Consider the following 24,509-nt stretch of genomic DNA (forward strand, 5'->3'; position numbering starts at 1 on the left):
GGGCAAGCGGGCGGGAGGGGGCGCGCCCTCCGCCCGCTGCGCGGCGCCACGGCCGCCGCTACCCGCGCGCGTCGTCTCCCGGCCGCAGAGGCCGCGACACCTAGCGCGGGGCCGGGGCGGGGAAGGAAGGGCCGGGAGGGAGGAGGAGACCCGGAGGAAGACACTGACTCGGAGGCCCAGCTCCCGCCTCGGGGCTGCAGAGGAGACTCCCATCCTTCCCACCAGACCCGAAACTTTTCCGACACATGCAGGCCTGTTCTTCGCGGGTTTGGGCCGCCCCGAGTCGCCATCGGGAAGGAGGCTCGTCAAACAAATCTGTCCCCGGGCACGCACGCGGAGGTACTCAGACACACGGGGTCGGGGAGGGACGACCGGGCCTCCGGGGAGGTGCTGTGGGCGTGCAGGCAAGCGGGCTCTACCGCGCGAAAGGGGTTCCCCACGTGCGAGACCCAGTGCTTAAAATCTCTGCCAAAGCTCGGAAGTACGGCGGTGCCCAGGGGCTCTGCGTAACTTTGCTCACTGCGCCCCCGCGTGCAGAGGCGTACACACACACACGCGCACACACACACACACACACGCACACACACCCCACACACCCTCACCCCACCCGACTCCCCCTGGCTCTGGCCCGAGCCTGCTCTAGTATTTCAGGGACACGGGAAGAGATGCTAATCCGCGCCAAAGAGGGAGGGGTGTACATGGCATGAATCCCACTCCCCAGTACCCCCAGATTCGGAGCGAGATCGCCCAGTTCTCTCCGAAAGCGTCCCCTTCACTTCCCTCATCCTTGGCTTCTTCTCTACGGTGGGCTGAAGAAGATAAAGCCCAACAGGATCGATGTGTGTGTGTGTGTATTTCCCCCCCTCTAAAATCACAACCTCTCCAAATCCTAACCCTCAAAGAGCCCGGTGGAGTTGAAAAAAGGCAAGTTATTCCGGAGGGAGGTCTGGGGAGGGGCAACAGCACCCCTCCGAAGACACGCGCGCGCGGCCTGGCGGGCGCCTCTTTGGGCTCAGCGCGCCCGGGCGGAGTGGCTGGATTATGTAAGTAACAGCCCTCCATGTGCTCACCACCATCTGTTAATATCTTGATGTTGGAAAGTTCGGTGCCTGAGGCAAAGCCAGGGTTGGCGACGCAGAGCTCCCAGCCTACTCCTTTCTACTCTGGGGCAGGGATCGTACCTCCATTTGATTGTTTTCTCCCACTTCCATAAAATCAAGTAGTAGTGTGCCCCTACGATCACTGACAACCAAGCCCCCCTCCCCAGCGCGAGTGTGTGTTTGTGGGGGAAGAGGGATTTTCTTCGAGGTCACCATTGTAAGGAATCCTTTCAATAGATTTGTTTATGACAATTCTAGGCTCTTTGAAGCTTTGGACTGGGCCCTGATTTGAGGGTGGGGCTTTATTATTTTTTTTAAAAAATTACTTTTTCTGCCAGCACCCCGACCCCAAATTCTTGTAAGAGTTATAGTTCACCTTCTTTGGAGTGAATCGCTTCTGTTTACTTTGAAAGCTGTTGGTTAAACAAACATCGCTCTGGAGGCTTCTAAGCAGTGGGGTTCCCAGGAGAGAAACCTTGCAGCTGCTACTTGCTACTGATCTCCTGGCATTTCACTTCCCCCCCATTCAGAACAAATCCACGTTGGTCTTGGCCTCACACTGGGCATAGGGATTGAGAGAAAGAGCAAGAATATGGCAGGCAGGCAGTCCGCCTCTAGACAGCCTGGAGCAGGCCGGCCTGCACCCTATAGTTGGTTTTTATTTCTTTTTCTTCCTCTCTTCAGGGTGGTGGTGGTAGTGGGTGGTGGGTGGTGTTAGGTGTATATCCAGGCTGGATCTTCAGCATCCTTCTCCTGAAATAAACATCCATGTTTGTCTCTCAGCTGGATCTGGTTGAAATTCCCAGATTTGGTTTGTTTAGGATCTGCTAACGATTGTTTGTAAGGTTTTTAAATTACTGATATGCACTCTTCTCTCCTACCCCCACCTACTGGCTTTAAGAAAGAACCTGAGGGGTAAAATACACCGAAGAAATATCAAGCAGAAGTGTGTTTAACCCAGAACCAGATGCATAAGTGATAAGTGAAAGAGTTTGACTAAGAACTCACAGATCACCCTTTTGATAAATAAGTAAATGTAGTCTGCATGGATGAGGTTTGTTGGAAGACCGGTCAGAACTTGCGTTAACTTTTAAGTTACTGGGGTTGTGTTGGCAGTAGGGCGGAGAAAGGGACTGACCCTAAACTTGCCCGATGGTTTCAGAGATGGAGCTTGTATCTAGGCGACTTCTCGTCTCCGGGCTGACTGATCGCTTCTCGCCTATCAGAAAACAAACCGCGAGTAGCCGGAGATAGGGAGCTTGGGCCTCACGCCTTGATCCAGGGCGGCCTGAGACCCGGGAGAGCGCCGAAGTTCTGTCTGGAGAGGTTGCCAGGAGCCTGGCCTGTATGTCGCCCAGACTTTAGGAGACAGTTCTGGCCTCAGCATACGCAGCTCGCCTAGCTGGGCTGCGGACCGAGCTCGCTCATCCAGCGTCGCGCGCGCTCCTATTACACTCCACAAGCCGCTCTGGTGTCCCCAGTGCGGGCTGCGAACCGCCGCGGCAGAGCTGGCGAGCCGCGAGCCTCCGCCGCCGAGGCTGGGGGGTGGAGGAGCTTTCTTGTTTGCCAAGCAGGGTACCCCGACCTCGACTCGGGCCTGCCTTCCCCTGGGAGAGATAAAGGACTTACTAGGGCTCGCAGGGAACTTTTCCCGCCGCCAGTTCCCGGGCGTAGTGTGTGCAAAATGTGCACCCGGGCGCTACGTGCCATTGACATAAACTTGTGGGCTAAAGTTCAAGCCGTTTCCTTCCAGAGTCTGAACCTTTTCTCCCGCTCAGCTTCCTTTCTTCCCCGCTTCCTCTCCTCTCCTCCTTCCCTGCCCTCCTCCCTTTTAAATGTCAAACTGAGCAGATGGTTTTAAGGTGTGGAGGGCATGTATCCTTTACTTCTGCCAGTTTAATTGTGGGCTGGCGCGATCAGGTACACACTGGGCTACTTAAGGAAGATACTAGGACGAAAAAGAGGAAAGGAAGTAGCGCTGATCCATTCACAGAACCCACATTTCTCCGCTCAGTACACCCGCTTACCTCGAAAGGACCCAACCAATAGAAACACTATTCCATCCTGTATCTAATGGGCGTGTGGCTAGATTATTTCTGTGGCCAGTTCAAATTGTCACATCTCGATTAGAACACTTGATACAGTGGCCGATCACTGGAAGTGTGAGTCGTGTGTTTGCGACTCTGTGTTGTTTCCATAATGGGTGGGGGGAGTGTCTGGAGGCAGCGAAAGGGGAGAAATGAAGGCGGGGGATGCTCAAGAAAGTCGGGTGCTCAAGCAAGTCTTTTTTTTTTTTTTTCCTTTCTGATCCCCAACACCTAACCCGGCCGGCTTAATTTTTTCCCCTTTCTTCTTTTCAGTGTGTGAACCCCATGCCAAAAGTTTCCTACAGGGTATGGACTGGAACATTCTATTGTCACTATTCTTATTCAAAGATTAGACTTCTTCACATTTTGATGAATTTGAGGCTGAAACTGTCCCAGGAAAAGTGTGCGTGTGTGTGTTGCGGAAGGTGGTGGTGATAGTTGGCCAGTGTACTTGTAACACACTTCACAAACACTCTGTTGTCACGACGCAACACGATTCAGCCTTCGATCTGGTTAAATTCGAGGGACACGCGAAAAATACTTGTCCCCATCCTACCGGAAAAAAAAAAAAAAAGAGCGTCTTATCGATTGGGTGTGAATGTTTCGGCTTCACAGCCCTTGCAAGTCCCAGCTTTTATAGGACCTTGAAGTCATAAACGCGATTGTCTTATTAAAAGCCCGTTTACTGTGCCCGGTGAAAGAGACATCCTCGCTGCGGCTGGAAGCTTGCGCTTTAGCATTAGCAACTTTCAAATCCCAAGCAGCTCTTCAAGAGCCACATGATCTAAAGAGATCTCGCTGGTTATTTTTCGTCCAAGATATGTCAAAACAAAGTGAATTTTCTGTGGCTTGACGCAGAAGTCCGAAATTTAAGCGCTTGAAATTTCTTACCTAGGAAACTTTAAAGTTTGTTACCCAGGCGTCAAAACGATGTAAACCCTACATGAAACCTCTCTCTAATCATTCTGGGGTGAGTGAGTTACTGAGCGGTAATCGGTTGGTAGTAATGTTTGTAACATCCCCCCCACCGCCAAAAGGTTGCTGTAGCTACAATCCAGATAACGTTGTTAGAGGTAACCAAGGACAAATATTCTTCTTCCTAACAATTTTGACGGGAGATTAACTGGGATTCAACCAATACTGATCTTCTCATATCTGATGCAGCAGAGCCGACGCCAAACCTCTGGCACCTATTATTTTAATCCCAAACCTACCTGTATTGTCCACCTCTCCTTTCAAAGAAAGCCAGGGTGACATGTATTCCTGATACTAGGTATGATCATTTAAAAAGTGGAATGATTTGAGGGTCCCCGCTCTTTCCTCGTAGACCACCCCAGCCCCCCTTAACCCCCCCCCCCACTTTTTCTCCAGAACACTTTTTCTATGCCTTCCTCCACCCCCCGTGTGAGGAGCGCTCACTCGCTCGGCCGCTCGGCGAACTCGATCAGCGGTATCTGAGAAATGAAGGGGAGGGGAAAAAAAAAAAAAGGACCTGCGTCCTGGAAGAGCGAGTGTGAGCCGAGCGGCGCTCAGCACTGCGCCCGCAGACCGCTCGCTCCGGCCGCGGGCGCAGCGAGCCGGTCGCCCCGAAGCAGCGGCTGTCGGGCGCGGGTGGGGGGGAGCGGGGATGGAGGCAGGGGAGGGGAGCGTGGGGCCCCTCTCCCCTCCTCTCCTCCCAGCCCCTCACCCCCACCCCTTTTATATATTTTTTTCCTCCTCCCAAGTTCTCTTGCCTCGCTGTCCCCCCTTGAATCCGAAGGCGCCTCGCGATTGGGTGCTGGGGCCGGGTACGTCAGTCAGACTGTGACGTGCCGCCTTCCTGTTTCCTTCAGCTGTGTCTTAAAGTAAATCTTGTTGTGGAGCGGAGCCCTCAGCCGAGGGAGCGCTCGGAAATAATACACCATTGCAGCCGGGGGAAGCAGAGCGGCGCAAAAGAGCTCTCGCCGGGCCCGCCCGCTCCCCGTCCGCTCCGCTCCTCTCCTCTCCTCTCTCCCCTCTCCTCCTCCCTTCTCACCTCTCGCCTCTCCTCCTGCGCTCCCGCCGCTCTGCCCACCCTCCCCTGCCCACCCTCGCCCGGCTCCCGGCGCCTTCTCCCCGCCGGCCGGCTCGCGCGCGCCCGCACGGACTCACCGTCCCTTGTCCAATTACCATATTCAGCACCCGCAAGATCTCTGCCCGTGCGTGTGCGCGCGCGTGCCTCCTCTCTCCGCCTGCCCCCCGCCCCCCAAAAGGGCTCGGTGGGTCCCGCTGCTCTCTGCACCGCGTAAGTATCTTCTCCCCCCCTTAGCGAGTCCCCTCCCCTGTTCCAGAATCACTTGTACCGGCTTGTTCTTGAATGAGAAGACCAGAAAAAGAGACTCCCATTACTCAGACCCGTGTACACATCTATCCCCCCCACCCCCATCCCCGGGAGACAAGGGTGTTCTTTCGATGAATCATAATTTAAGGGGAAAAGAAAAATTAGCGTCTGAACAGTTTCTAAGCAGGAGCCTCAGTGGAACTCAGCGCTCCGCTCCTCCCAGTTCCTAAGAGTAAGTGATCCGCTTGGCTTTTTATTTCTTTCTCTTTCCTGCTGGTGGCCGGGGGGGTGGTGTTGGCGATGTGTGTGTGTGTGGAGGGGGGAGAAGGCTGGGAGTGCTGGACTTGTCGCTGGTCTTGTCACCTTTTGTGTACTGTTTCGGGGGCGGTTGGGGGGGGACGCGGTGAGGAGGGGTTCGCTCCCTCTCCTTCTTTCTCTGGCCCTCTCTTCTCCGGAGAGAGGACGGCGAGGGGGACCGGGTCGCTTTTTGTTCGTCTGAATCCCCCGGGTCTCCTCCCCAGCCTCATCCTTCCCACCTCGCCCGGAGGAAAACTCCTGGGCTAGTCCCCTGTCCTCTCTCTTTGTCTTGTTTATTATAGCTGCCTTTCTTCCAGGCTCTTCCAATTTGCTTGTCATTTGCATACCTTTCACTTCTCCTTTTTAACCCCAGCAGAGGGCCAGGGAGTAGGGAGGAGGGCCGAGGGAGGAGGGGGTGGGGTGGGGGGGGGGCGCTCGGCTACTTGCCTCTCAAAACGCTGTCGAAGCCGAAATGTTGAGATCGGGGTTGGAGCAGTGGAGAGATGGTCCCGGGCCACGAGCGCGGCGCCCCTCTCCTGAGCTCCCAGGACCCAGGGCTAAGTCAAGTTCAGTAGGGTAAGGTGGCCCTGGAAACCTCGGGGTGCGGGGGTCGCGGGGGCGCGTGGTAGGAGGGGGAGCTGGGGCGCGAGCGCCGCGGAAGGCTGGAAGGACCGCGGGCCGGGCGGGGGTAGGGGATGTTCTTGTCCGGCGGAGCCGCTCGCAGCCAACGCCGGCGGTCGGCTCGGTGGGGCTCTTCCATCCGATCTTGGTTCGTCTGGGTGGTACCTCCAATTTTGCCCCACTTCGGAGGACTGGAGAGGGAGGAATGGAGAGGTGAGCGTGATTGCTACTGGGAAGAAAAGTCCGGAGGAGGGGGGAGCGGCGCGGGAAGAGCGGCTATCTTGCCTGAACAGACAAGGAAAGCGGGCGACGAGGGCAAGCTGGGGGGAGGGGGACGTTCCCCAAAGCCCCCAGTTGAGCAAGTTGTTGGTTCTTCGGGAGTGCCCGCCACTTACTCCTCCGGCTAAAACTCAACGTAGGTGGAGAGTGTGAATTGGGGGGGCCGGGGGTGGGGGGCGCGGGAGGGAAGTTGAAGGGGGAGTAGTTTTGGAGGGAGACTCACAGGTCTCCCGCCACTTTTTCAGCTTTTTTTTTTTGGAAGTTGAGAGTCCTCCTGGCAGGCTGAGAAGAAGAACTGGGAGGAGGGGTTGATCGACAGTCTTAAATAGCCCAAGGAGGCAGGTTGGAGTGTGAAACTGCTGTTCTTGGCAATCCCGGACCCACTCCGCCTGGGGGAAGGCTGAGAACTCACCTGCTTGTTTTTATTTTTCCAAGAAGGTCTGGTTGTCTCCTTGAGCTTATGAAAACAGTGCAAGCACAGGGTGGCCTTCTCTCAAAGTCAAGGCTAGAAGTCTCTTCTCTTCCTCTTTCCCCACCCCACCCTCTCTCCCATCTATAACCTCCCTTACCAAGAGAGAAAAAAAAAGAGCTTTCCTAGACTACGTAGGCAGAGGTCTATTAGCCCGAGGGCTGTGCATGGGCAGGGCCTGACAGGTGTGTTGTGTCAAGAAAGACAGGTGCAAATTTCCTCTGTGTCTGTATGTGTCTGTACCGTTCCAGACCACGGTGCGTGCTCCAGGGTTGTAGAGGTTTATGAATTTATGGTTGCCCCGGTTAATAGGATTGTCCGGACTAATGGGAACTAGGCTGTTATGTTTTGAGCCCTGCCATGTGAGTCCTTTGGTTGGGGGTGGGGGACAAGTTGGTATGTGTTTGTTTATTTTTCTTAAGGATGTTGGCAGGCTGCTAGGGAGGCTGTGTCTCAGGCTCCTGTCTGCCAGGCAGCTGAAATTACCCCCCACTTCAGGCAGCAGGTGGAGGGACATTGACTTTCTTTTTGCTTCCCTCTGGTTTACGCCTGTCTCCCAGGTCTGTGGGGGCGTTGCGGGGGAGTGGTGAGAGCTTTCTTTTGTGTGTGTGTGTGTGTGTGTGTCATTTGGACATTCATGGGTAGTATGTGTAACTGCCAAGAATACCAAAGTCAGTTTGAAAGTGTTACTGTTGTTAACGCTTATCTTTTTCGCGTGCTTTCTCCCTGCCCAGAAAGAATAGGTTTGTGCATAAACTCTTTCAAGTCATATGTTAAATACTCTCATAAAGTAGAATGAGCCTGTCATTGTACCAGACATGTGCCAGATGTCCTAGTTAGTACTTTGATGGAGAAGGAAAATCTCAAGTATGTGAGAGGTAACTGTGCTTTTCTATTTGATGCAAGATGCAGGCAGTCCGCTCTCTGAAGAGTTTCTTGCAAGAACTTCTGAGCATTTTCAAAATTAAATGGGCTGTGGGTGGTGATGAAGAGAAAGGGAAGTAATTTGGTTAACCTGTCCATGTGCTACACCGTGGACCTGTTTCTGCAATGGTAAAACCGAGGAAGGTAAGGACTGTGGCTTCGAGTGTGAAGGAGGCTATTGAGAATTCAGTGTAGGCAGTATATCTGGATTCTCAACATCTGATCTTTTATTTATTTATTTATTTTCTTTCAAACAGGCTGCTTCTTGAGTTGCATAGAATTAGATGGCGAATGGTTTTTGCTGGTTGGTTTCGTTGCTTGGCAGATAATCATTGTTTCATGAAAATGAGAGAGTGTATGTCATTTATTCTTTCAACTTAAACATCCGAGTTCCTCCTAATACTTTTCTTGGATGCTTTTGCAATTCTTTCATAATTAATATGTCATCTATGGATATGGTCATTTGCTTTATTTTTGTTAAGTATTTTCTGTGCTGGGCACTTACTGATATTTTTATGTGTCCATTATGAAGAATTCTATTTAGTTTAATCACCACCTTGTGGGAAAAATGTCATGTATACGTAACATGCATCTTTGTTCTCACTTTATTCATTCCCTAACATCTTTCTTCTGTAAGTAGCACTTAGAGTCTTAAAACATAACCTAGCTGCCAGGCATGCTCTTTATTTATTCAAAGTGAAATAGGCCTTTTTTCATGAATTTCTTATAGGTATGGTTTGCATTTGCAACTGTTAACATAAGGAATGGTAAGGTTCAAGATTAATAAAAGCTTAAACAATATTAGGAATTTAATAATAGAAAGATCGATTGTGCCTGATGTGTTATAATTGGATTCTAATTAAGTATCCGTATATATTGTAAAGGACATATACATAAGAAATTTCTAAAACCTTACTGCCTGGTGTATTCTAAAGCTTCAAAGGACAGTTAGAGTATTTCAGTTCTCTTCAGAAAGAAAAAAGAATTGTTTCTTGAAGTTATTTCTCACTCCCTTTTGTTTACTAATCTGGTGAATTATTACTTTTTAAATAAGTAGAAATGAATATTTTAGTCATGTTCCAGATAATTGCTGTTTTCATCTTGCAGGTGAAAAATGTACGGAATTTTTGATAGAATGGAGGAATTTGAAATGAAATAGTTCTGATTCGAGAACTCTAAGATAGGAAAATTTAGAATCTGTTATAAGCTTTTGACAATACAATCTTAATTAATCTAAGTATTAACTAATATCAAGTGGATTATTCACAGTAAACACTGAAGGCTTTCTTAACCTTATAGCAGGAACATCTCCAAGGAGAAAGTTGCTAATTAGCAGAAATGAACTCTTAAATAAAGTGAAGGGGACAGCTTGGTCGGGGGCCTGGGCGGGGTCGGTAGGTGGGGGGGGAGTACCTAAATCAAGTCATCTGATTTTCCCCCTTGGATTACTGATTTCCAGATGGATTCACAGTGTTCTTTGTTGGTGTTATTCCACTTGAAATTTCATAAGGGACTTGACCCAAGTAGATCAGAGGCCCACTTAAAGGTGGTTTTCTAAAAGAAGTAAAAGCATAGGCTTGAGCAATTTCTTCAGATTATTTGATCAATCAAGACTGATAATCTATATAATCCAAGTAGGAAACCATGCCAACCATACCTTCTTCCCCATCTCATGAAAGATTTACCTGAACTATTGGAATAAAAACCATAGTGAACACATCTTTGTCCAGAATCTGGACTCCAGATAGAGGCGTAAAGGTTGCACCCCCTTCCCCAAATAACTGTTTTCTCCCAAACTTTAAACTTTTTATTTTGTTGGGGCATAGCCTGTTAACAGTGTTGTGGTAGGTTCAGGTGAACGCGAGGGGACTCATCCATACATAAACTTAAAGCAGAGCACTTCACCACTTTCTACTTTACACTGCACTGTTCCTTTGACATCCTTCCCTGAAAATTCTTTTCTCTTGACATTATCATCAGCTTCCTTAGGAGTCTCCTTGTTAAGTTATCTGACATTCTTCAGATAATTCAGATTTTAATGAAGAATGTTGTTGAGTCCTTAAAATCTGACTTGATTATACTTGGATGTTTGTTCTTATCTTTTCTCTAGGAAGAATCTGCTAATGTTAAGATACTCCTCGTATAGAAATTATTAAAGCATTTGTGTAGTTAGATGCCAAGTGGTACAACCCAATATTTAATAATAAAATATTCTATGTAGATTTTCATATTAATTAAAAGGAGTTTGAAGGAATAGAATCTATGTATTGATCGATAATACATTTGGGTTCAAATTCTGTATCAGTATTTTTCTGCATACTTGCTGATATTGATGTTCACCAGTGCTGATCAGAAGGTTTCCCACTGCCAGGCTAACCTCGAGATTAAAATTAAATATAATAAAAATCAATAATAATTGTAGTTGAAACTTATGGCTTAATACATATATTAAGAAATAAGGGAATTTTAAAAAATCTTTAATGGGCAGGTTGATATCACTGATAAATTCATTCCATAGCATTCTCTAAATTCTGAACTGGGAAGGCATGGAAGCACTTTTGAAAGCATTTTCAGATGATTTAATTTATATTATAGTCATTTAACAATGCATTTTCTTGTGTGGTAAAATATTCATATATACTGTTTATGAAACATGATGCTGATAATGTACCATAGTCAACCAGTTATTTTATTTAATCTCTCCTATAGCCTCCATGGGTTATAATTCCAATGTGTATGACTCCTATACCTTCATTTTTGAATTCAGCTCAAAGCTATTTGGAAAGATTTATTTATTCACGCTTATTAATATAATGCCTTGTCTTGCTGGATTATATCATTTTTCTTAGTTTTCCCATTTGTTTTGTCCTGGTTGTTATGTCTCAGCTGTACATTTTACAATAAGACCTAAAAGTATGTAATTTCCCCTAGCCCCAAACAGAAGCAAATTATTATTTGATCTAAGAATGCTGACCAGTTGAAAGAGAATTGCAAAAATCAGTTTCGTTTGGGGAATTTTAAAGAAGTTACAGGAGATTTTCTTCTTATAACACCCAACGATCATGTTTAATTAACACACATTCGCCACTGAAGATGAGCGTATCATTTCTTTCGACCTTAGAAAGAGCACAGCCCTCCTCTTGGCTCAAGCATGAGGTGGGGATGCAGCTGTTGATACCTAGGCTAGAGGAGAGGAAGTGCAGTTGACGCAGAGGTAGAGGCAGCTGGGAAAGGAAGGATGGCTGTGGGTGACCTTGTGTTCATCTCTTAGACCAGCGTGTTGTTTCTGAGCCTCTCTTGCAGAGATGCTCTTCCTATAACAAGGATTGGTATGAGGAAAATCCAGATAGGATGTTAAGAGGAACAGGGGAAGAAAATACTGCAGAAAGTTTATTCAACATTTTTATTGGAGACCTGTGTGCTTTTCAGGTGCTATTAAGGAGAAAATTATTTACACACAAAAAGACAAGAGGTAAAATTTTTAAAGAATGGCAATGAACTCTCTTTTTGAAAAGCTGATATATATACATAGAGTCCTCCTTGCAAAGACATCCCCCTCAATTTGCGAGTCTTTCTGAGCTTTAAAACAATTCATCTTTTTTCTTGTTTGTCTCAGTTTCCCCCCTTTTTTCCTCACTTTACAGCTGTCCCTGATTTATCAGATCTAACATGTTAGTGAAATATTTGCTTTTGGATTCTTGTATTCCTGAAGCCAATTTCATTTATTAATGTGTGAGGGGTCACAATCATCTTGAATTCAATTTTGAACTCTAATGCTGAAGTTATCAAGATCTGATTCCATTCCAAGTTCAGGAAATTTCATCCTGAGGCACACAAAAACTATTTTACCCTCAAGCATCCAAAAAACATATAAAGAAGCATCACGTTGCTTTCTTGACACTCTGAACCAGGTTTTATTTGAAGGTTGCATCTTCATAGGAAAGCTGGAAACAAGGGTTGCAGGATGACATCTTTCTCACTTAAAAAAAAAATACATATTGCCATCTAAGCATTGAGCTTTTTCTTGATTTTTACAGGTTATTTCATGCTGAAATTATGCCTATTTGCATGGATAGTCATTCTTTAAAACTAGCCACAGATGCAGTCCTAGGGAGCACGTAGATGTTTTTACAGGTGAACCGAAAGAGATGGGAGCTCTTCCAAACACTCTGCACGCTGCCTTTGGCAATAGACCCTGTTATTGTGAAGATGTGCTCTGTTAAGCAAACGTGAAGTTTAATATTAGATAAACCCCATGTGAAAAAAAAAATTTTCATTTTCTTCTTAAAATGTCCATTGTAAGCAAGGAGATGTGACATCTTAACGTTTAGACAGAATTTGGGGTTAGCATCACTGGTTAATGCCACAAAATATGTCAAGTGCCTTTTGTAAAATGCAAGGAAGGATAGTCTCTTTTTATATTGTGTTCCCAGGAAACAATGGAAGTTCATATGCAGAGATAGTATTTCCCTTTCTCACATAGTTAATTGACATTATCTTCTTTCTTCTTTATGTATCTTTCAGTCTTTTTTTTTTAATGTTTTAATTTGGCATAAGAAATAAGATTCACAAATAGCGTTTTTAAAGAGTTTCTTCAGACATTTGAAGTAATATTTTGGCAGATTATAGGAAAAAAAAAACAACTAGTACTGATGATGTATTTATCCTTGCCTAACTCAATTTATTGTTCCACATATGGATTTCTAAAATGTGATAATGTCCTTCTTTTGCACTGAGTCCAACTTTAAAATTTAAGTCATCAAAAAGACAAGATGAAAATTTATAAATATTCTCATACTTACATTAAAATCCAGCAACAGACACCATCTTCAGATGTGATTTTTAGTAATAAAAAAAAGCGCATATCTGTGCTAAATAAGCAGACTTGTAAAATGAGTATTTGTGCATTTATTTCCATGTTAAATTGACCATTTGTGTTGGAAAGATGCTGATGGGAGTGTTCTCTTCTCCATTTCACATATGACAAAAATATTTTAAAATTCAGTAATAAAGGATGTATGTGAAATATTTGCATTTTTTAGACTTGTTTCCCCTTAATAGCATTAAAGCCACAATAATTCTATTGCAGAAATGGAATTTTTCATTCAGATTTCACGCATCCTTAAAATTTAACCTTATTTCTTAAGTATGGACCACTTTTATCTGCTTTTGTAATATGAATCTCAGTGCCCAAAATTTAATCAATTGGTTGTCAGAGGCTGTGTTCTTATAATCTACTGTTTCTTCTGAAGATAAACAGTATCATTTTAGGCATTTGTGAAAGAGAATCATATTACTGGTGCTTAAGCAGTTTTTGCTTTTTTTTTTTTTTTAATCTTAATCCATCTTAAACCAGTGGAGCAGAAATATTTAAAAATGTTTCATTTCAAGCAGAGTGCATAATAAATTGCAATAATTGTAATGTGCCATAAATCCCAGAGCCTATGCATTTTGCATTTGATTCAGGATTGAGGTCAGGAAATTTGGAGAAATTTAAAGAAAATGATTCATCAGTCCTTTTGTTCTGTTGGCCAGGGTCCCGGGATTCTTGAGCTGTGCCCAGCTGACGAGCTTTTGAAGATGGCACAATAACTGTCCAGTGATGCCTGACCATGACAGCACAGCCCTCTTAAGCCGGCAAACCAAGAGGAGAAGAGTTGACATTGGAGTGAAAAGGACGGTAGGGACAGCATCTGCATTTTTCGCTAAGGCAAGAGCCACGTTTTTTAGTGCCATGAATCCCCAAGGTTCCGAGCAGGATGTTGAGTATTCAGTGGTGCAGCATGCAGATGGGGAGAAGTCAAACGTACTCCGCAAGCTGCTGAAGAGGGCGAACTCGTATGAAGATGCCATGATGCCTTTTCCAGGAGCAACCATAATTTCCCAGCTGTTGAAAAATAACATGAACAAAAATGGTGGCACGGAGCCCAGTTTCCAAGCCAGCGGTCTCTCTAGTACAGGCTCCGAAGTACATCAGGAGGATATATGCAGCAACTCTTCAAGAGACAGCCCCCCAGAGTGTCTTTCCCCTTTTGGCAGGCCTACTATGAGCCAGTTTGATATGGATCGCTTATGTGACGAGCACCTGAGAGCTAAGCGCGCCCGGGTTGAGAATATAATCCGGGGTATGAGCCATTCCCCCAGTGTGGCATTACGGGGCAATGAAAATGAAAGAGAGATGGCCCCGCAGTCTGTGAGTCCCCGAGAAAGTTACCGAGAAAACAAACGCAAGCAGAAGCTGCCCCAGCAGCAGCAGCAGAGTTTCCAGCAGCTGGTTTCAGCCCGCAAAGAACAGAAGCGAGAGGAGCGCCGACAGCTGAAGCAGCAGCTGGAGGACATGCAGAAACAGCTGCGCCAGCTGCAGGAAAAGTTCTACCAAATCTATGACAGCACCGATTCTGAAAATGATGAAGATGGTAACCTGTCTGAAGACAGCATGCGCTCCGAGATCCTGGAGGCCAGGGCCCAGGACTCGGTGGGGAGGTCAGACAATGAGATGTGCGAGCTGGACCCGGGGCAGTTCATCGACCGAGCCCGTGCCCTGATCCGGGAGCAGGAGATGGCCGAAAACAAGCCCAAGCGAGAAGGCAGCCACAAAGAACGAGACCCCGGGCCCAACTCCCTGCAGCCCGAAGGCAAACACTTGGCCGAGACCTTGAAACAGGAACTGAACACTGCCATGTCGCAAGTGGTGGACACGGTGGTCAAAGTCTTCTCGGCCAAACCCTCCCGCCAGGTTCCTCAGGTCTTCCCACCGCTGCAGATCCCCCAGGCCAGGTTTGCAGTCAACGGGGAGAACCACAACTTCCACACCGCCAACCAGCGCCTGCAGTGCTTTGGCGATGTCATCATTCCGAACCCCCTGGACAGTTTTGGCAACGTGCAGATGCCCGGTTCCACAGACCAGACGGAAGCCCTGCCCCTGGTGGTCCGCAAAAACTCCTCGGACCAGCCTGCCTCCGGCCCGCCCGCCGGCGGCCACCACCAGCCCCTGCACCAGTCGCCCCTGTCGGCCACCGCGGGCTTCACCGCGTCCACCTTCCGCCACCCCTTCCCCCTCCCCTTGATGGCCTACCCGTTTCAGAGTCCAATAGGTGCTCCCACCGGCTCCTTCTCGGGGAAAGACCGAGCCTCTCCTGAATCCTTAGACTTAACTAGGGAGACCACGAGTCTGAGGACCAAGATGTCGTCCCACCACCTGAGCCACCACCCCTGTTCACCAGCACACCCACCCAGCACCGCGGAAGGGCTCTCCTTGTCTCTCATCAAATCCGAGTGTGGCGATCTTCAAGACATGTCTGAGATCTCACCGTATTCGGGAAGTGCAATATCCTTTCGTTTGCACCCCACCCCCACCCCACCCCAAGGAGAAAACCAACCGAAACCAAAAAGTCTTCCCCCAAGGTCAGTTTTACCCAAGGTTTTAGAGGCATGTAGATTCCTATCTTCTCCAGGCTGTCCTCTTATTCGGAGTCATAGGCTTTTATCAACACTGGCGTGGCACTTCTGGTTGTACAAAAGCTTTACAGGAAACCCACATCCCTGCAACTTTCACAAATTGTCGGTTGCCCCCAAGCCTCCTATTTCATCTGTGCTTTTGCAGCAGTGTTTTTTTCTGCTGTTTCTTCCTGTCTTATCTTCTTATTCTTTTTTTCCCTCAAGAGTATTTTTAGAGGATGGGGGAGGGGGAAAACCTCAGTGTAATATTGCACTCATCAGATTTTAACATAGTAAGTTTCATAGTGGAGTGAAGTCAGTTTCAAGATCCCCAAGATTCCGTGAGAAGAATTCTCCCTTTAGACATCTAGAAGGCTCCTGGTCCGTTTAAAGAAGGCCTGATTAAATGTTATGAGGAACACTTTGCTGGTGGGAGGCTGCAGTGGGAGAAGGATGGATGTGCATGGGAGTTAGATGCTCTCCTTATTCTTTAAGGGGGATTTTTTTTTTAAGGAAATATACAGGTACTAATTTATTCAGATGACATCCGTCTCTCGTTCACCCAAGGTCTGTTCTTCGGGTCTGGTGCAGCTGCCTCTATGCATGATTAACCTCTGTTCAGCCATACACAGAAATCTTTTGTCCTAACATACACAAAGCAAATTATTTTGGAAAGCAAGAGAGCACAATTAAATATAAAACTCAGTTGTATTCAACTTTAAAAATGCCTCTTTTCAGGTCTCTTTTATATTTTGAACCTGACTTTTGAAATGCCAGTTACATTCTTTCATTAGACCTGTCCTGAACTCTAGTTATTTTTAACTCATGATTTTTTATTTCTTTATAAATTGATCCTTTCAGTAAATTTTTAAAAATCGTGTGCTTGTTGATGTTTTCGGGAAGGAGAGTAGTAGCACTTGGGGGCAAGTAGAGGCATGTTTCTTTTATAAGAAATTGCCAGATGGACATAAAATTTAGCTATTAAGTTGGCTGTTGCTAACGTGAGGGTTTTTAGCAATCGTCTTGATGACTAGAGATTGGCATTTTCATATCTAAGCCCACTCCAGAGGCTGCCATATAAGGGCAAAGTCTCAGCTGTGCTAGAAATGTGTTTTCTTTGATATGAGGGTCATCTTTCCAGCCAACTCAGGATAGCAGTGAAGATTTCTGATAAGGTGAATGTGCGATACACATTGGCAGTTAAGCACAGAGTCTCTTTCCATAGAGAGGAAGAAGAGGATAATATCTGGAGGGAAAGATGTGAGGACTTAAGACATAAATAGATGAGTCTTGGTTTGGTTGCTGATTTACAAATCTACTTTCAGAGATCTGAGGTTGAATACACCAGTCTTGAATCAAAGCTGTGCCAGGTACCATGTCATACACATCATAAGCAGGCAACAAACATTGGTGATGAGAAAGGCAACATACAAAGACACAGGCATTGAATTTTTTTTTTTTTTCTTTACGCTTTGCAGGAGAGAATCTTTTGGGGCTCATACCAGGCTCATGTCCAGGGCCAGACCCCATTGCTCCTCGGAGATATCTTCCTTCATTTTGAAGCCAGTTGTAGTGACGGTGGGTTCTCTCTCCCCTCACTCTCTCTGTCACACACACACACACACACACACACACACACAGGAAAGGGACATGCCCATTTGGATGACTATTTGAAGCCAGGTTTCAAAGTCTTATAAGGCCGTACTTAACTCTTTAACTCAAGATGCTGGTTTCTGGTTGTTGTTTTTTAAATAAGTTGAATCTTCTAAGAAAACCATCTTTGGATTGCTTTAAGTGTTGCCTATGCTGACTGTCTCACCCTCTCTAAATCCCCTGAGGAATTTTGAGGATTTGAATAGAAAGAACTTCCTTTTCTTTCTATACATATCAAAGGCTTTAAAGAGAATTTAGTTGCTTCTTCTTCAAAGGAATGAATAACTTCTCTCTCTTATGGTAGAAGATGCTGCTCTACAGGGATGGTTTGGAAACACCTGTGTTCCTATGAAATACTAGTTGCTTATACCTGGAGTTATTTCTTATGTGTCGCTAAATAGTTTTGGCCTCTTCCTGCAATTAATGATTACAGTTCCTTCCTGCTGGCCTTCCAGTTTCTGTTTCTTTCTGTTTTCCCCTCCACAACCTCGCCCTGTTAACCATTTATCTCTTTGCTATATTATTTCTCAGGAAAAAGATAGGCAAGTACTATTTTCTGGAGTCTACACAGTTCTGAAGGCAGTGAGAACAGGAGTGTTTGTTGGGAAACTGGATCTCCTTCTCTCCCATCTCTGTCCTTGGGTGGCAATGAGTTAGTTCTTCCCTTGACTTTCCTGATGATGGTGCCTAGGCAAAATTCTCAAGCTTTTGGTTTAAAGAAATCTCTAGGAATCACGACAAGTGAGCAGACCTCAGTTTAAGTAGACAAGGCCATATCTGAACCTGTTATGCATTATTCTTTGAAAAGCTCAATTAAAATGAGGAGAAATGATATGAAATGGTATCTTCATGATTGCCATTACTGCTTTTCTCTTTAGTTCATGGCTTTCCAAACTGCAATGGATAATTGAATACTTAAGGAACGATTCTTTCCCACCCCAAAGGCATCATCTGTTTCTTTGAACAAAGGAGCCAAGATAAGAACTATCAAGGACACCAGCTTATTAGATAAATCCATTCCAAGTCCCACACATTAAGCATTTATGGTCTATATCATGGAATGCACTACCTTGGTATCTTTTCTGATAGAAAGGCAATAGTGAATGTGTGCATGGTAAACTGAATGTCAGTGCACCTGCCCCAAAAGCTCATGTCTTGGATATAAAAAATTTGTTCAGTGTCTTTGCAAATGAATCTATTTAATCAAATATTAAGTTTTATTCAAATTCCAAAAGAAACAGCCAGCCAATTGTTTTTCCTCCTGATGTTCCTTGTCATTCATCTTCTTTGCATCTCAAGAAAAATAGCCTTGTTCGGGCCTCAAACATTTGCATGCACCCAAGTAAAGCACAAGAGCCATGTTCCATACACGGTTAAGACAAGCAGGTGAAGAAACTGAGCCTCTGCACCCCGGCAGGCAGCCAGCTTTCCCTGTTGGACTTTTAGGGAAAATGTTAAAAAATACTCAAGGTTCAAAAAGGAAAATGATTTGATAATTTGAAGCTAAAAATCCACCCAGAAAACCTGAATTCAAAGTGAATTTCTAAACTATGAGCGAATCCATAGAAGTTGATTTTTTACACTTTTGGAAGTCATGTGGGGCCACAGGAGTTCTATTAGGTGTATTATCTGTAGAGAAACATGACTATTAAAGACTGGAAGACTCTGGGTTCCTCTCCCCTCCCTCCTTCTGATTATGAAGTAAGTACATTAAAAAAAAATCCATAAACTACACATCCCATTGATTATGTTAAACTTCTAGTGGAGCCACAACTGGCTCTATCCCTTTATGAAATGTGAGAATTTAGATCTTTTCTGCCCATTTAAGGTGTTTAAGGGGAAAAATCTCTTAGAAACATAGCAAATCAGAGCTTAAGGAGAAAGCTAAAATCCTCCAGATTTCAAAAACGTTTGAGAATTAGTACTCCCGATCTATTTGGTTGGCCCTGCAGCATGTAAAACCTCTAGCCACAATTCAGGGTTCAGTTGGGGAAAGAAAGAATTTTCTTCCTGTAGCCTTCACAACCTATTATCCTCCCATTTGCCTTTTTGCTGCCTCCGCTGCTCCTCTTGCGGCTGTTGTTTAGGTGAGGTTATACCGTGCTTGGTAAACAGACAACACTTATATTCTCAGGTTGTTTGAACACCGTTTTAGGTTCAGCTGCAGTCCCCTACTTCTCTGATCTTTTATATTCCCCAGCAGATGTCTTTCATTAATTTATGGATTTATCATCTTTTCTTCTTTTTTTTTTTTCTTTTCTTTTCCTTTTTTTTTTTACACCTGGCAGCTGTCTCAAGTTTCAGCAGTTATTGTCTATTTTGCATTATACATAGAATTGAATGTCATCTGTCTTCACAAAGCTATGGCTAAGAGAATTGAGGCAAAGCCACATGAGCTGCCGGGACAGATCTTGTTTGCGCTCCACCCCCCCTCACCCCACCCCCCTTTACCTCCTTAATATTTATTTGTGCTCATTTTCTTTCCTGGCCTTGAATGGAGCTTAGCTCGTGTTCAGTACAGCTGTATGTTTACTGAATCTATTCCATCATGAGTCACTGTGCGTGTGTAAGTATCCTGGAAACAGCTAGTGCTTTCTTGGAAGAACAGTTGCTTTTCAGCACAAGCACTTAAAAGGGAAATTAACCAATTGGTCAGTTCAGATTTATTTTGAGGAGGAAAAAAAAAGGATTATCTAACTGTTGGCTTTTAAATCTTTCATTAGCTATTTTTAATAGTTTATTAGAAACATATATTTTATGGGAATTTTATCTTCATTACACAATGAGCAAGAAATAAAGATGCAGTCTGTGTTCCGTTGCCACTGATCAATTCCAAGTATTTCCAACAGGAAGCATTTTAAAGCAAAAAAGAAAAAAAAAATGGACTTGAGAAATTCAAATTAGGATGATTTTGTCATGAAATAAAAAGCCTCTAAATCCCAATCAAAAGAAGATGGATAATTTGCTCTTTTGTTTTGTTTTGTTTTTTTAAATAAAAATGATGAAAACATCTTAGCATAATTTAAAGACATTGAAAGCTCCAGGAAGTTTTGGTGGCTCAAGAAATCTCTGAGAGCCGCAGCAAAGCAGTTTGCTTTGTATGAGACCAAATTTGAAAAGATTTGGGACTTTTCCCTGCTAATAATTAAATGTACCAGGTTGTTTGAATGTAGCCGGTTTGAAAAAACAGATTAGAACCCAGATCTGAGCATGTTTGTTGAAGTTTGGACTTGCCTAAAACTCTTATCACGAGGCAATAGGAGACAGCTTGCAACTATTATTTCACTTATCCATTTGGACAGATGGTCCTGAAGTGTGCCGGGCTCCTTTAGTCCCCTCTCTCGGTCTAATGGAGGTTACTGGAGGGCCTTTCAGCTCTTTCCTTGGCACAAGAAGTATGTCAGTCATAAATTATCGTCTTTGTAATCATTAAGGATCTCAAACAAAAACACAAGTTCAGTTAAGCTGCTTTGGCTTACAGATCTCACATCAAAATTTCTTTCTTCAGTGTTTAGTGTTTATTTTCAGTGAAAACAAAAGGCATTAACTTTTCAGTTCGCAGACCAAGGTGATCTTTTTCAAATTGCATGATACTAAAGGGAATGCTAATTGATCAAATTCTCAGCATTATATTTGGTTAAGCCCCCTGTTATACGTAGTCAAGAGCTTATCAATATTAATTCGATTATGCTTCTCTAGGAACTTTCAGGTTTCCTTCTCTGTTCCTGAGGTTGGTCACGCTGTACTTGATGGAGGTCATTAGAAACCTTTACCTTTCTTAAATATCTGTGTTTATTTGTTCTTGCTTCATGCGGTGTGAAATGGTTGTGGAGCTTGTTAGCCAAGTATGTGTGTGTTTGTGCATGTGTGCATACAACCACACGTGCACATTTTCTTTTCTTCTTTTTCCTTATTTTTTTTTTTCCCAGACTCTCTTTTAAGAGAAAATCCTTAGAGAAGCTTCTAGGAAGGACCCTTAATTGACCTTGTGGGGGACCACATTGATTTTCTCCACGTGCGTCTTCATTTCTGATAAATTATAAAGCCATTAATTTGCTGAGGGAATGGCAGGGCCAGGCTGCGGCACAGATGTGACCAGAGCCATCCCCGCTCTGAGTGTGCTGAGGAGTGCCAAGAATCTGGGGGAGAGTCAGGAAGCCGGGATTGTTATGGTTAGCCACACATTCTCTTGGGAACTGTTTTAGTTGCTGCTGTTTACAGATCTAAAAGGTAATGATGTTTCCAGATAAATAGGCCTTCTTATTTTGGGTAAGTGGCCATTTATTGATCTGCTAACCCACATTTATTGATTTGTTAGCCCCAACCACTGTGCCACTCTCCAAGGAGTTAACTATAAATCCAGGAGAGGCAAATTGTATTTGGTTTTGGATCCTTGCTTTAACAAAAGCGACACCCCCTCCCTGTTCTCTCAGTGCCCAAACCACCCCTCCCAAGTTTCAGCTATTATTGAAAAGGAAACAGTTAACAAGATATAATAATAATGTAGGAAGAAAGTGAGTCAAGATGCTCCCTTATATTAGCACTAAAAGGTAAAATGTGAAGCTTGCCTAACAGTGATCAAAATAATGCATTTTATATTTTCACTTACATTAGTATAATAATTGGATGTCAACTGCAGAGAGCAAAGAGAAGAACAAACAGAACTGTAATGCAAAGAAAAAAAACTCTCATGATAAGAGTTGCGCAATACCTGTTGGGCACATTTGTCTCCTTAGCAACAAGTGAACGTATAGATAGCCTAAGGACCTCAAACAGGGGGAATAAATGTTTTGCCATCCTAACCAGGGAGTCACCAAGATCCCACAACTAAATTGTGCATCCTCATCATTATATTTGGCAATTTCTGACCAGCAATGGTCATTCTGAGCCAGCAACAGCAAGTTAGTGATGGATTCCATGGGCCAGAGTCGTTTATCTTCCAGAATTCCCATGGCTACTGGTTGGGCTTCCAGACTCCTGGCAGGGGACAGGGAGGGATGGTAGGTACTTGTGTTTCAAGAAATTATCTCCTTAACCAATTGCATCCTACATGCAGGAAGGATTGTCACCCAATCACTTGAAAAAAGCAAAGCTCATGTTCTTTTATACCCGTTATCCCAGCTCCAACATGCTGAAGACCTACTTCTCTGATGTAAAGGTAAGGACGTTTTTCAGTATTAATGTTTTCAATTTCTGTGCATGAGGTAGTAATTTGAACTCTTGGAAGTTAATGGAGATGAGTGTGGGGTCACTTGGTGAATACACCTGTGTTGTAATTGATTTAATGCACTTGTCCTTTGGTCCAAAGCTGTGCCAAGCAAGGAGGCTCCTTGTGTACTAAGGCCAAATGACTGAGCACACGGATTTTCGTTCTAGTCCCGGAAACTTCTCCTCTGTCTTCATGTGTCTTAATAACTCCTTGAAAGAAATTTCAGCTGGTCCTGGAGGGAATGCACTTTAGAGAATTTTTTTTTCCTCCCCCAGCCACAGTGAACTGTTTCTGTTTTTGTTTCTGTTAATTTCCCCATATTTGTGCTTAGGAAAGCAAACGCTAGCACCTCGTTTTCCCCCCTGTCGAAAGGAGCGTACATTGAAATTCTCTCTGCAGTAGCTGCTTAAAAACAAAAGTGATGATTGTCTCTTATTTACAACTTAATTTGTTGTTGATGTAGAGTACACTGAGCATAAGGAGAATGAATAAAGTGACAGATTCAGGACACATTATTCAAATGAGGATATGAAAGCTGTCGGCCTACAGCTGCAGCCTCCCTCATTCTACAGAATATGGGGACCTCCTGGTTCTGTGTATGTGTGTGTGTGTGTATGTGTGTGCATGTCTGTGTCTGTGTGTGGGTTTTAAGTAATTGTTTGCAACAACTTGATGTTGTGTTAATCATCTGTAACTTTTTAAAACAGAGATTGGGTTTTGATGATGATAATGACACGCATGGTATCATTATCCAGGGAATTCGATAAACATTACATTAGCTGAGATTAGTTTATTAGGGCTGGGTACTCTTCCCCCCCCCACCCTCCCCTGCCCACCCCCGTGTGTAAAGTTCTTATCTCTGCCATGGAAGAAGCCACGAGCTGCCAAAACGTACTCCCTTCTCCAGCGCTCCCCTCTCTCTGCGGTGGGTTTTGTGCCCAATGCCTGAGTTGCATCACGGCCCCCTTTTGCAGGCTGATCCATTGCAAGCTCTCCTTCACCCATGTTTTACTTGGCCTTGAAAGAAAAGTTCTGTTTTGCGTCCTGTTTGCTTTTGAATTGTGTAGCAACTTCAGGCTTTTATCTCTCTCCTTCCCTGGCTGAGCTCCTTAAGTGGAAGGCATGTTTCCTCCTCATTTCATGCCAGCAAACTGGGCAGCATGGGAAGGCAGAGACAGGCAGGAACTTGAACGGCTGGTTAAGCATCTTCAGGCAAAAAAAGGTCGAGGGCCACAGTGGGCCGGGATGGGGTTTGGACCTTGGTGGGGCACCATCGGAAGCTGACAGATTGAAGGGCTTTTGCCAATTGGCTGAGGAGCGATCAGTTTCTAGAGCCTAGTTCTTCCAGGAATCTTCCCAATACTTTAGTTCTAGGAGGGGAACATGGAGCAGAGGGAGAAAATTGTTACTGTGTATGTGTGTGTGTGTGTATAGGTGTCCAGGTTACCTCCATCACTCCCCTTGGCACGGTGATCTGCAGTGTTGTGATGTAATAAAACAGTGCTTTATGTTATCTAGATAGCTCCCTTCAACCAGAAAAAGTCCAAAGAGCTTTACAAACTGCATACATGGGGATCAGTCACCTGTGATTGAAATGCAGCCACCTGGAGGGTGGGAATCAGCAACCTTTCTGAGCCTGCAGTACTAAACAGTAGCTGTAGATATTAATACTAGAAGCATTCATGTTTTTGCCCATGTGTGGTGGGGGGAAGGTCACCGTTGGGGGAGACTGTTGATTTGTAGCTTTATAAATACCAGGCACTGTAAACCAACAAGAAATTGTTCCCATTCCTTTAGAATACATTTAGTCATTCAGCTTTGCAAATAATCACTCACTCTATGTAAATAACAATTAAATACCTGGATGACTATTTCATTTTTTTAAAAAGCACTAATATTCAGATTGTAGATTCTATCCCTACTCTATCCATACTGGAAGAGAAGGCTGTCAGAGTGTATGTGAGCCTGGTTAACTCTCAATTATCCACTCTAATGGAGGGGATAGACTTGGGCATATAATGCAAAGCAGAAAAGCACCAAAGGTCATTTCTCTTTTATTTTTAGACTGAATTATACATTTGTAACTATCCTAATTGTGTTTTTTCTTTGGCTAGTAATAAATGAATTTGTATTC

General features: G+C 44.8%; 1 protein-coding gene across 8 annotated transcripts in view; it reads left to right on the forward strand.

The window, feature by feature from the left end:
• Positions 1-231: 231 nt before the first annotated feature.
• The window catches only part of PROX1 (prospero homeobox 1), a 60,946-nt gene continuing 36,668 nt past the window's right edge, over positions 232-24,509 (forward strand). For 3 of the 8 annotated variants that reach the window (XM_055419065.2, XM_055419071.2, XM_088845269.1), the window contains exons 1-3: positions 5,038-5,450; positions 13,612-15,403; positions 22,217-22,324. In XM_055419065.2, coding sequence (XP_055275040.1) covers positions 13,679-15,403; positions 22,217-22,324 — 1,833 coding nt within the window. In that variant the 5' untranslated portion in view covers positions 5,038-5,450; positions 13,612-13,678. The other 5 variants (XM_055419069.2, XM_055419070.2, XM_055419066.2 and 2 more) reach the window with 5 other exon arrangements.

This window comes from Moschus berezovskii, chromosome 17 (genome assembly GCF_049115385.1).
Source record: "Moschus berezovskii isolate FMDL1 chromosome 17, NW_MosBer_1.0, whole genome shotgun sequence".
Taxonomy (NCBI): domain Eukaryota; kingdom Metazoa; phylum Chordata; class Mammalia; order Artiodactyla; family Moschidae; genus Moschus; species Moschus berezovskii.